General features: G+C 42.5%; 1 protein-coding gene across 12 annotated transcripts in view; it reads right to left on the bottom strand.

Annotated features, from left to right (window-relative positions):
* Window positions 1-12698, bottom strand: part of GPATCH2L (G-patch domain containing 2 like) — a 55337-nt gene extending 42639 nt beyond the window's left edge. For 10 of the 12 annotated variants that reach the window (XR_004968296.1, XR_004968297.1, XR_004968304.1 and 7 more), the window contains exons 1-2: window positions 12593-12698; window positions 9726-10397 (exon numbers count right to left, since the gene is read on the bottom strand). Coding sequence is in view for 7 of the 12 variants with exons in the window: in XM_036313835.1 (XP_036169728.1) it covers window positions 9726-10387 (662 nt within the window). In the remaining 5 variants the exon portion in view is untranslated. Of the gene's footprint in view, window positions 1-9725; window positions 10398-10526; window positions 10939-12586 lie in introns of those variants that run through there. The other 2 variants (XM_036313853.1, XM_036313844.1) reach the window with 2 other exon arrangements.
* Between the last annotated feature and the right edge of the window lie 637 nt (window positions 12699-13335).

Genomic DNA, 13335 nt, shown 5'->3' with positions numbered 1-13335 from the left:
AATACCATATGATTTCACTTATATGTGGAATCTGAAGAACAATATAAATGAACAAATAAAACAGAAACTGATTCACAGATACAAAGAACAGACTGATGGTTGCCAGAGAAGAGGGGAATAGGGAACTGGGTGAAAAAGGTGAAGGGATTAAGAAGTGCAGGTTGGTAGTTACAAAACAGTTACAGGTATGCAATGTACAGCATAGGAAATATAGTCAATAATATTGTAATAACTATGTATGGTGCCAGAAAATGAAACTTACTGGATGGGATTCTATGGGACCAAAGCAACTGAACCACATCCAACTGAAATAACCAGATGACTGGGCATGGCACCCACTTTCAAAGAAGTAGATTATCATAGGAATCAAGCCTAATAAAACACTATTAATACCTCTTGTCCACTTAATTAATTCCAGGGCAAACACTGTTAGCTAAACATTGTAAACTCTGGCATTATTTTAAAATGCTCTCATCTGAACTGCTTCTATTTCCAAGTTGTGAAATGAACTGTTTCCCTTTTGAGGAGCAATTAGAAGGTATTGTTTTTAAATTGGCAAAAACTCTTAGTTTTTAAACTACATTATTTTTATTCTATAGAATAAATCAATGTTTTGGCCTTACAAGGTTATCTAAATTTGCCCTGGCTGGGTAGTTCAGTTGGTTAGAGTGTCATTACAATATGCCAAGGTTGAGGGTTCAATCCCCAGTCAGAGCACATACAAGAAGCAACAAGTTAATGCATAAGTGGAACAACAAATCGATGTCTCTCTCCCTTCTTCTCTCTCAAATCAATAAATTAAAAAACTAAACAAAACAGTTCTCTAAATCTGAAACTCGTGCTTGTTGGAAAAAGCAGGGTCACTGAAGTGAAAAGCCAATCTCAGTACCAGACACATCTAGAGCAGTAGTTCTCAACTGGAGGCAATTTTGGCCCTTACAGACCCTGGGGGCCATCTGGGAGTGTCTGGAACCATTTGTTTGTTTGTTTGTTTGTTTGTTTGTTTGTTTGTTTGTTTGTTTGTCAGGACTTAAAGGGAGGAAAGGGGAGTTGATGTCCTTCTGGCATCTACAGGGTAGAGGCCAGGGATGCTGCTAAACACCCACCAATTAACAGGACAGCCCTTACAACAGAGAATTATCTGGCCCAAAACATGAGTACTGACAAAGTTAAGAATCCTCATCTAGAATGATGAACAAAGTGGAGAGATGGAGTGGTGCCATGTTAAGGGAAATTACTTCAGAGAAGAGGAGCCTGTGCACTTTGCAGCGTAGAGCCAGCCTTCAGGGACAAAGGTGTCACTCCCTTGCCAGGGGTGGACCAGGACCTCAAACTGTCTCAGGCCTCCAGATCCCAGGAATCACGAGAAGGCAGCTGGATCTTCAGGCAAACTGGTAGAACTGAAATTACTCAAGCATTGTACAGATCCTCCTCTGCCCTAGCACAGGCAGAAAGGAGATCCTACAGCCCCGGAAGAGAGAGATCCATGCTGGAAAGGAAATAGATTGCTCATCTCAGTGTCCCCAATGCTAGCATAGCACATGGCACATGACAGGCATCCAGTCAATGTTACGCAAATGGAATGAACTCCTTCAAATCAGCTCTGTTGCTTCCCCTTGCATGGCCTTTGTGGTGTGTCACTTTACCTCTCTAATCCTAATTTCTCTGCACATAAAATGTGGATGGGCTGTTCTGAGGATGTGATGATATGAACCCACTTTGTGAACACTAGAGCACTGCAAAGGATGAAAGATTAGAAAGCTACTTCTAGGGTGCTAATTCTTGTATGTGCCCAAATATTATTTTAGAAGCTAATAGTAGTAAGTCTCTCACTGACATTCTTATTAAAATAGTCATCTAAAATCTATGGGGCTCTCAATTACATTGCAATTTAAAAAATTCTATGGGTCTTGAATCTATTTTCATTTTAAATGGAAAAATAAAATGTAGTCTATGAAATCTAATATTTTTCCTGCACAGTAGCCATCTGTAGTAACCAAACTCACAGATGATTCACTTCCTGGTATTTCACACCCTAGTCGGTCTGTGTAACCAACAGCATAGGCAGAAGTAATGGTATGTCAATTCTGATAATAGGTTTAATAAGGCTGTGGCTTCCATCTTGGGTGCTCTGGAGATTAGAGATTCCCCGCCCCCCCCCCCCCCTCCCATGAGTGAGCTTAGAAGTGAAAAGATACCAAGACTCTTGGTCCAACAGCGCATAAGGAAATGGTATCTGCAACAGCCCTGTGACCAAGTTTGAAGTAGAGCCTTCAGCCCTAGTCAAGGCTTGAGACAACTGCAGCCCTAGTAGTTGAGAGCTATCTTTTAATGCAACAGTATGAGATTCTGAACCAGAACCACCCAGCTAAGCTGTTCCCCAATACCTCACTTCAGAAACTATAAGACTTACATGTTTGTGATTTAAAGCTGCTATGCTTTAGGGCAATTTTTCTGCAGCAATAAATAATACAGCATCTTTATGAATTCTTTTTTGAAAATAATTCCCTACCTTCTGGCCCTCATGAGCAGCTTCTATTTTCAGTAAGACAAATCTCTCTAAATTCCCACAACTGAGAGGAAAAAAACACAGCCTGTCCTCTAATCTGAGAGCTTCCTAGTTCTTTCATATTCCTAACTACGAGGACTGTAATTTAAAACTGAATGAGAATAGTTTACACCTGTCTTGATTACAATAAGGATGTACAGAACAAGTTTATCATCTATAATCAAATTCAGTATCAGTAAGTTACCACTTTGATTTCTTACTCACTTAAGATTATTAACCAGAGTCCTGGTGCACGAAATTTGTGCGGGGGGAAGGGGGGGTGTGCTCAATCCGGGAGCCTTCAGTGACTGTCCAACTGCCACAGAAGCAGGAGAGGCTCCTGCTCCCGCCTCCACAGCGGCGCTCACCAGCTATGAGCCCAGCTTCTGGCTGAGCAGCGCTCCCCCTTGTGGAAGCGCACTGACCACCAGGGGGCAGTTCCTGCATTAAGCGTCTGCCCCCTGGTGGTCAGTGCACATCATAGTGACCAGTCATTCTGCCATTCGGTCAATTTGCATATTAGCCTTTTATTATACAGTATTAGCTCAATGAGAGGTGCCTCATTTATCTACTTTTTAAAAAATATATATTTTATTGATTTTTTACATAGAGGAAGGGAGAGGGATAGAGAGTTAGAAACATCGATGAGAGAGAAACATCGATCAGTTGCCTCCTGCACGCCTCCTACTGGGGATGTGCCCGCAACCAAGGTACATGCCCTTGACCAGAATCGAACCTGGGACCCTTCAGTCCGCAGGCTGATGCTCTATCCACTGAGCCAAACCGGTTAGGGCACATTTATCTACTTTTAAAAGAAATTAGCAAGATAGAGTTTATGGCTTACATCATCATGCTAAAAGATTATAGTTTTCATTTTAATTAAATATATAACAGTGTACTTAATAATAACTTTAAATTGTCTTAGAATTCAGAAAAACAGAAAGAAAGAAAAAATGTCACTCCTAGATCCACTGCCCAAAGATATCTTTGCTCAATTTTTTCCCCATCTTTTTCCTGGATCGAAGTGGTACATTTGTAACCATACGTAATCAGACTTCTGAGAATGAAAGCAAACATGACTGAGGTTTTTCAGAGAAATATCTCACATCAACTGTAAAATTATTCCCATAATAAATTATGAGACTGTATAATGAAGGAGTGTGTCAGCTTCATTCAGATGGCACCACGTAAGCATCAACCTCTCGTTTCATTACCACAGCCACTGCAATCAGACAGACTTTGCAGGGATCATGATTTTGCTCAGGACTCTGCTACTGAGCTGGGGGCTGTGCCTTAGAGACGTCCACCCATCCTTTTAAGACTTACCTTTTCTTAGAGCTAATAGTGATTCATCTTTGGTTAGATAATGTCTTTGAGAGTAAATTTTTAAAAGGCATACATTCTGAGACATGCATATCTGAGAATGTCATTGTGCTCCTTTCTATATGAAATATATCTTAGTTATATATAAAATTCAGGGACGAGGGGTAGGAAAGTAATCTTTTCCCCACTCAAAACTCTCTAGACAAATGTAGCCCCTCACATTTAGTACTGTAGGGATGAATGCCAGCCTTATTTTTCTCATCCCTTCTAAGATTTTTCTTTATGCAGTATTTGCTCTATCCCTGCTACCAATGTAGAATGCAAAAATATGCCAGGATATATCTAGGTACAAGTCTCTTTTCATTAGTTTTCCCTTTTAATCATTACACTTAATTATTTTATTTAATTATATTTAATTTTTTTTCTCTTCAATTCTATTTTTTAAATCATTCTTCTAATCCAATGCATTGGATGGTTCCTTGGGAATATTTACATATTCACAGACTGGGCTGCAATTCTCTGTCCTCTAGATCTATCATCTTCTCTCTCATTTTTAGCTCCTCTGCATTTTGGGAGGGCTTCTGAAGTTTTCCATATCATCAATGCAGTGTTCAATAGGATGAACTATCTTTTATTTTAACATTTCAAATTTCCCTACAATTTTCCCTCCCATAACACAGGGTTTTCAAATAGCCATTTTTCTGTCCTTATGACTTACTATTCCTGTTACAAAGTGATTATACCTTTTTGCATCCTAATGAAGATTTTCAAAAATGCTCTCCTGCTTTCGACTGGCAATCATTTTCAAAGATGTGTTCTTCCTCTGAACTTTAAGAATGACCTCTTTTCTTTATTCAGCAGAACTTGTTCAAAGACCTCTTGTTCAGACCGGTTGACCTAGAATCTGGTATTCACCAACAGAAAGGGTGTGTAAATTATCTTCCCATTCTGTGCTCCTTTGGTTATGGGTAGTAACATGCTCTTCTCACCTCTACAACCGGCCAAGAGGATGTGCAAAGCCCCTAGCCCAGTGGTTCTCAACCTTCTGGCCCTTTAAATACAGTTTCTCATGTTGTGGTGACCCCCAACCATAAAATTATTTTCGTTGCTACTTCATAACTGTAACGTTGCTACTGTTATGAATCATAATGTAAATATCTGATATGCAGGATGGTCTTAGGCGACCCCTGTGAAAGGGTCGTTCAACCGCCAAAGGGGTCGTGACCCCCAGGTTGAGAACCGCTGCCCTAGCCTAATTCCCAGTGTCACTGGTGGGCTTTTATCTCAGATAGCTATGTTAGACTGAGACAGGATCTTCTAATACTCCCTGCCTGATTCTGACCCCATTTTAGGAGTCTGCAATAAATGAAGGCATAGAAAACACTACAATTTCCAGAATGCTCTATTATGAGTGCTTTTTCCTTCTCTGCCGATACCAACAGTAAACTTTATTTTTGGAGACTCTATTTCCTAGGACTTAACATGCTGTGACTACTTCCTCCCTACCCTCAAACACAAATATATACACAGAAAACACTGCGATTCCGCATCCAAGTATATTCTGGGAGTTACAGTTTCCAAACAGAAAATGAAAGATAGTGATGGGAAAGTAAAGGATGGAACAACATGCTGGCTCAAACAGCAGCTGCTCAATTTCTGATCAAAATAAGCCTTGCTTTTCTGAACCAAGAGCTGACTACAGAGAAAGGATGCAGGGCCTCGCTGTCCACCTTCAGGGAAGACTCAGCACTGCTGAGGAGGGCTTCCAACTGCCTCTCCAATATAGCTCTATCAACCTTGTAGTTTGGGGAAATCTTGGCAAAAGGCCAACTGTCAGTCCTCGTTTCTGCTGACGTGTGCGATGTTTTATGCCTTCGTAAGTATCTTAGTGGGCAGTGGAGGCTGCTTAGCAGGTGCTTTATTTTAAAATGAAGCTACAATGATGGGAAGGAGGTTGTGACTGAAAAGAATTATAGACTCTCAGTTTTGCAGGGACTTTAGAGGTCATTCGGTTCAAACTCTCCAACTTCACAAAAACACAGTAAGTGGTCACCAACCCCAGGCTTGAATCCCTACAGTGATCCAGAACTCATCACCTAGTGAAACAATTCACTTCATTTTTACAGAGTTCTAATTTTCTGAATGTTCTATCTATACTGAGGCAACACTTAACTCTATACTTTATGAGTCCAAGTTCCTTCCTCTGGAACCATACAGAATAATTCTAGCATTTCTTTCAAGAGACAGATCCTCAAATACAATAGTATCAGATCCACCTCCCAAGTTGTCTTTTTTAGTTGTTCCAAAGGATGTACTAGCAGAACTCTGGCTAAATCTACGTAAGAACACTATGCTAGCTATTCAATACTCTCAAATGCAAAAGTCTCATTTACAACAATGGTAATATACTGTTGGTCAGCATCCCTATTTACAGAATAGAAAACAGAACATCTTCAACCTACCTCATATATTCTTTTCTACAGCTCCAGAAACCCCTGATTAATGACCTCCACTCGCAAAGGAGGCTACTTACCTTAACCATGAAATAATGAATGCTATTGATCCAACAAGCTACTGCTATAGAGTGTTATTGATCACCCAATCTTTGGTTAAAATGGTCCTCATTTAGCAATTTCACTGTCACAAACACCTGGAGCAAAGCCCGCTCATAATTAAAGAGTTTGGGGGAGTTAAAGTGAGAGGTGATAGACAGAGATCTCAGCTTTCTGCCATTTATTCTTGCTTCTGAGCTATTGTTTGTGTCAGAAGGGATATTGATTTTCTATAAAAATAAGAAAACAAGAGGCACCAAGGGGCCGCAGAAGGTCAGCTCGGGCTGGCGAAGGAGGGGAAGGTTTAGCACTCTATCTCTGTCACTTGCCTTCCAAGAGAAAGGAATATTTTCTTTGCTGTAAGATCAGCCTCTAATACATCATCAGAGGAAGGCTCCTAACTGCAACCTCAGACCATCACCAAACCAACTCATTTATGAAAGAAAAGAAGTTAAGCTATATTCAAAGAGAACAGATGAATGATGTGTTAGGGGAGAATAGAGCAAAATTAGGCTATAAATCACCTAATTAATAACTGCTTTATAAGCAATTTTAATAAAAATCAGTAGAAAGTAACTTTATAAAAGAGTTGTTAGAATGGAACACACATGCACAGAAAAATATTAAAATAATAACTGATCTTTTTACAGGCATAAGAAAGCTATTATATCACAACCCCTTTCAGTTCTTCAGAACTCAGGGGACTGGCTGGTGTAGAATTAAAGAACAGAAAGAGAAAAAGCAAAAAGAATTCTTGGTTACACTTAAAAGGACTCCAAGTTTAGTTAGCAGTGAATTTAAGGAAATTAGAAATAAAGCTCTCTGATTGAGACATACGTTTTTGATCCTAAAACACCTAATGCATGCTTTTTATAAGAACTCTTTCTAGCCACTAAGACTAGGCTAAGCTAAATGATCAATTCATCCTAATAATTTTACAAGTTGGATCATATACAATTTGACAAACCTCAATACAACTGATAAAAAGTAAAGGTCTACACTTTGATCTGTGAATAAATTAGCACATCCAAATAAATTTATGAAAAGAGTAACCAAGAGGATTCTTGGAAGTATTTCTTGTTTAATAGCATGATGGGGGAGAGATCTTTATAACCCAAAATTTATATATAAATTGGGTAAATAGACCTTGGAATATGCATTAGAGGAAAATTTAAAAAGCCAAATCATAAGCCTACCTAGTTGTGCAGCTGGATTAAACATCCACCCAGGAAAGGTACAGGCATACAGACCTACAAAGCTTTTCCTGTTACTCACACAGCCTCACCTCAGAGGTCCCAAGATTTATGTCTTTGTTTTTCAGACAAATTTCAAAAGAAGCAAAGTCCTAAGAAAAGTCATACATCCTTAGGTCATAGAAGTTAAGATGAGAGAAAAAAGAGCCATGGAAAAGGCATAGTCAAAAGGTAGGAAACATGGTGGTTAAACATGAACTTAGGAATCAGGTTTGACTTCCAGTTTTGCCACCTTTGGGCAAATTATCTAACCATGCTTAACCTCCATTTCCTCTTCTATAAAATACAAATAGTGGAGTTGTGAGCATTAAGAAAGAATATATGTTATGCACAATAGTACGGTGCCTGGCACACAGTTAGTGCTTCATAAATGCTAACTAATATAAAAATAGAATTCAATGGTACTCAATTGAGACTATTCAACCCACCTAGGAAACAGAGGCATCTGGTTTGATAATATGAAGAGGGAGGTGGATGGAAACAAAGCAAAAATGCCAAATATCCTGCAAGGCATGGGACAATCCCTCACCACAAAGAACTGCCCCATCCAAAATACCAACAGCATCTCCCCACTGAGAAACAGATATCACACATTATTATTAATAATGATAATATTAAAGTATCAAGCTAGGTAGTTTCATTGTTCCTAGGACTATGTATCTGAGAGGTAAAAAATAAAAACTGACATTATAAATATGCACCCAATACATACAAATTTTTCTGGCTCAATGACATCTGACATAAGACTAATGGGACTTAGTACTGTTATTTTCAAAGCCTACCATGTGTTCGGACAACTTGAATGTGAGCCATAAAAAAAAAACAAACTCAATATAGTCAAACTGTAAAGCAGCAGGGAACAGAATTATAGCCCAGAAGTATCTAAAGCCATGATTCTTAATGGGTAAAGGTAGTGCCAGGAACATTTACAAACTCCATGTGCCTGGAAGCAGCATTTATAATACACACACATACACACCATCATCTGCTGAGACCCTGACTCTAAAGAACAATACCTACGTATAAACTACATGGCATAAACAGCAGCAAACTGTCTTGAAAATAAAATTCTGGTTTTGCATTTGAAGCAAACGTTTTAAACCATTTTTAGTAACAACTGTGTTTCTATTACAGTATAGCCTTCTTGACAGAAAGAAATAGAATCATGAATGTTCTTTAACTGGCAGATTGCTCAGTGGTTAGAGCAGTGGTTCTCAACCTTCTGGCCCTTTAAATACAGTTCCTCATGTTGTGACCCAACCATAAAATTATTTTCGTTGCTACTTCATAACTGTAATGGTGCTGCTGTTATGAATCATAATGTAAATATCTGATATGCAGGATGGTCTTAGGCGACCCGTGAAAGGGTCGTTCAACTGCCAAAGGGGTCACGACCCACAGGTTGAGAACCACTGGGTTAGAGTGTCCCCCTGAAGACTGAAGGGTCGCCAGTTGGATTCCCAGTCAAGGTCACATGCTTCCGTTGGTTGCAGGTTCAAAACCCCACCCCTGGTCGGAAGCAGCCAATCACTGTCTCTCTCTGTTCTCTCTCTCTCTCTCTCTGTCTCTCTCTCTCTCTCTTTCTGTCTTTATCCTTCTCCCTCCCTTCCACTCTCTCTTTAGAGATAAAAGGGGGGGAAAAATCCTCCAGTGAGGATTAAAAACAAAATAAAACTAGAGATAGCCCTGGCCGATGTGGCTCAGTTGGTTGGAATATAGTCCCGTACATCAGAAGGTGGTGGGTTCAACTCCCAGTCAAGGCACATACCAGGCTGCAGGTTCAATCCGTGGTCCTGGTCGGGGCGTGTACAAGAGACAACCAATCAATGTTTCTCTCTCACGTCACTGTTTCTCTCTCTCCCCCTTCGTTCCTCTAAAATCAATAAAAATAAAAACTAGAGATAAACACTAGCTGATTGGTTAAAGGAGAGCTACAAAGTCAATATTACAGAAGCTGGTTTGAAAGAAAGTTAAATTCATCAGGAGTGTGCATTTGTACTTTGGGACAAATTAATCAGGAAAAATCTTTCACTAAGTAAGAGATCTCACCATTCCGACATGTTCTCATCAGAGCCCTGTTTTTGTTCATCTGCTTCACACTCCATCCTTTCTTTCCTTCCTGTTTTGTTGAGAAAAGTCCTAGTTTCTGCTGATTCACACAATCCGTGGCCTGATGACGTCCAGGGAGTATTCTCCTTCCAGCGTGACAGACGCTGCTTCTTAGCAGACTTAAACCTACACCCTCTCTCATAGCTCCAATCTGACACCTTGAGCTTCTGCTGAAGGCTGGCAGCCACCTCTGAAGTCACTCGCTTCACCTTCCGCCTGCGCCTGAGCGGTCGACAAGGTGCATTTTCAGTAAAGGAGTCAGATTCATGCCAAGAATGTTGCTTACTCTTAACAATGGTGTTGAGAGCTGGGTGCCGTTTGGCCACCATTGTGTCATCAGAGTCACTAAAATTGGTGACTGGGGCCATTTCTCGACAGTCCTTAACGGCCTCATCCAGGCTGGACTCAGAAGCCTCACTGTAGCAGCAGGTATGCTCTGCCAGGTGGGTGAAGTCTGAACGGCGTTTCCTGCCTCTCCGTTTGCGAAGCTGCCGCCTCTGCTGCCGAGGGCTCAAGGCCATCTCTTCCCACAGCTCACCAAGCTTATTCTGTTCAGATGTCTGCTCCAAGGCTGAGGCTAAGTCATGTACCAGCTCATCCATGAGGCCACATCTGCCAAAAGAAAGTTAAAAAAAAAACAGAAAGAAAAAGAGAGCCTGAATAGGATCTGTTGTTTTAGAAAAATTTTACAAAACAAATCATGTCACTGCAGAGTCCACCCTTTCCATAGAAAATAGTCACCTTTCATCTGGCTCCTCTTAGAATCCTACCATCCATGCCCGCTTTGGCCACTGAAAATGGGTGTGTGGCCCTTGTTAAATGCCTGAAGTCAACATGTTTTTAAGCACCAAAACTCATTTACCAAATGACAACAGGAATATTAGCAAACTCAGGGGAATAAATCTTTCCCCCTTTTCCCCAATTAAGCTTGTCACTAAATTACCTAATGATAAGATCCAAAAAGATAAAAAAAAGTCTCATCAGACAAGAGCAAAAACTTCAAAAGCATAGATGAAGGACTATTATATAGTATGAGGTCACTGATAAGAATGCTTGTGCAAGAGAATAGAAAGACAACCTTAGTGACACACTTTAAGGAAAAATGCTTGCAGTTTTTGGGATCCAAGAATCTGTAGTGACCCAGGTTTGTACTCTAAATGGAAAAAAAGAGAATAAGTTTATACCCCTCCCGGTACCAACTACCACCTGGAAGCTACCAGGTAAAGAATCTTGTAAGAGTATATTATATAATTTTTAATTATTAGCAACTTTTAAACTCTTCCCCCATCCTTCAGAAAATAAGTGATCATCCTAATTATGTGCTTTCATGCTAGACCATCACACAAAAACAGGATATAACTGAGGCTGAAATGACAGGGGTGGGTGGAGTCTCTAAGATTTGTAGCTGACTGCTTTCCAAAATTTCCTACTTTCCTACTCACTCATATCAAACCATCACACATCATATTTCAGGGGTCACTTCAGAGGCAAACCTTCCAAGGAATGAAAGTAGTAAGACCAATCTTCAAAATGCCCTTTTAAATGGAAATGTCTAATATAATTTGTATGACACCTATTAAATACATTAAATACATTAAATTGGCACTTTTTCCCTACCCTTTGTTAAGGCCAAAGTATTTCAAGATCATAATTAGAGCTTAAATCTCTGTGTGACGCTGCCCTCTGGCCCTATTTCCGTTCGTGCAGTTTACATTCTCCAAAGGACTTTTCTAAAACCTACTTTCATGTGGTCCCAATGCCAACGAACTCAAAGCCTGGAAAACAGTCGGCCGGCTTATCTGCCACCTCGGTGGGGGCAATGGAGACATCTAGTTCCAAAGCTACCAACCAAACAAAACTTCTCCAAGTGTCAAAAGCCACACACACACAGAGATGACCACTTCCCTTGAGAAAATAACTAGTTTAAAACACCCTGACTGGGGTTTGGGAAACAACTGTCCCCGGGACCAAAACAGGTAAACAAGTGGGAACCCCTCGCCTAAATCTACTTCCCAAATAAGGAACGACCTGCTTTAAAAACTCGGGCAGAACTGGACAAACTTTAACGTGGAATTAAGTTACCCAACAACTCGGAGTCGAATGCCCGTGCAGAACCCTTTCCTGCCTCCAAAACTGCCATTCGAAAGGCAGATGACAGAGGAAGACTGGGACTCCCGCACCCCCGGTCCAAGGGGGACCCCCGGTCCAAGGGGACCCCCGGGGAGAGGGCAGGCTACCATCTGATTCACGCAAAGGAACGAGGGGAAGCTGGTAGGAGTCAGAAGCGGGGCGGGGGCGGAGGTTGGGGGCGGAGGAGGCGGGAGAGGCAGGAGGCAACTTCCCAGGCGTGCTCTCCAGGGGCCGGCGGTCAGTCTCCTCCGGGAGAGAAACTGCGAAAAAGCAAGTCCCGGTAACCAAGCTCCCTCCGAGATCGGGGGTCACAACATGGCCACGTATGTGAGGGGAAAAAACGCGTGTTTCAAAGGGCTCTCCAACGCCCCGGCCCGCCCCCGAGGACTAGGGCGACCACGGCCCTGGACCCCAAGCCCTCACGCTACCGCCGGCCCCCAAGAGCCAGAAGGAAGAGGGGATGACCGTCGCCCAGGAGACGGCCCGACCCTCAACTGCCCGCCCCGCCTCCCCGGACGGAGGCGCTGGGCCCTGAAAAGCAAGGCCCCGTCACCCTCGCTCCTCCCGCCGGCCGCCGCGGCCCCACAAAGCCTCCGACCGGTCAGCCACGGCGCAGAGCCCGGAACCCCGCTGGCGACCCCCGGACCCCGACCCTCTCGACCGCATCGCACCCTCACCAGCTGCCGCGGGCACCTCCAGCGGCCGCCGCTCTGGGGGCCGAGCCTCCCCGCCAGGGTTTCCCTCTCTGACCTCATTTCCGGTCTGGGCCGGAGGGGTGGGGCGGCGACGGAGTGGGCTGGGCTGTCTGCCCTGGAGGGCCCGCCCCCGCCCAGCGCTTCCGGCCCGCGGCCTCACCTACTTCCGCCCCAAGTAGGGCGGGGCCGTGGGGAAGCCTGGGGACCCTACTGGGGGCAAGGAGAGGGGGCAGGACTAGGGGTGAGGTGCCTGTCTGGGGAAGGACTTCTGGTGCTGACCTCCTCTTCGTCAAGAGACGGGGCGTTGGAGAGGGCCTAGGCCTCGCTTGACCTACTTTATAAAGGGTGTGTGACGTTGAAGGGGAAATGGATCCTCCTTTTAACCTTTCGAGTTGGTACAACCTTTGGCAGGGTAGCTTAGCAGTGAGTCACTCAGGGTATTAAAAAATACACATGCCTTGAGCAACGAAACAAGTAAAGTACTACTAGATTAAAACTCAAGAATAAAAGAAATATCTACGAGTTCACACCGATACAAGGTGTGTATACTGATCGGTGTGTATACTGAATACTGATATGAATAAGTTAATAAATGGAAAGAATAAGTTAACTCTAGTGCGGAAGAATTCCAAATAATTGATGTAGATACTCCACCCTGAAGCGTAGCTCTCAACTCCTTACATGTGGGCTGTGCCTAGTGACTTCCAAAGAGCACAGGAAGGAGG

Source organism: Myotis myotis, unplaced genomic scaffold (genome assembly GCF_014108235.1).
Source record: "Myotis myotis isolate mMyoMyo1 unplaced genomic scaffold, mMyoMyo1.p scaffold_m19_p_1, whole genome shotgun sequence".
NCBI classification, from domain to species: Eukaryota; Metazoa; Chordata; class Mammalia; order Chiroptera; family Vespertilionidae; genus Myotis; species Myotis myotis.
The sequence above is the reverse complement of the archived record's forward strand: the minus strand, read 5'-3'. Positions and strand labels throughout refer to the sequence as shown.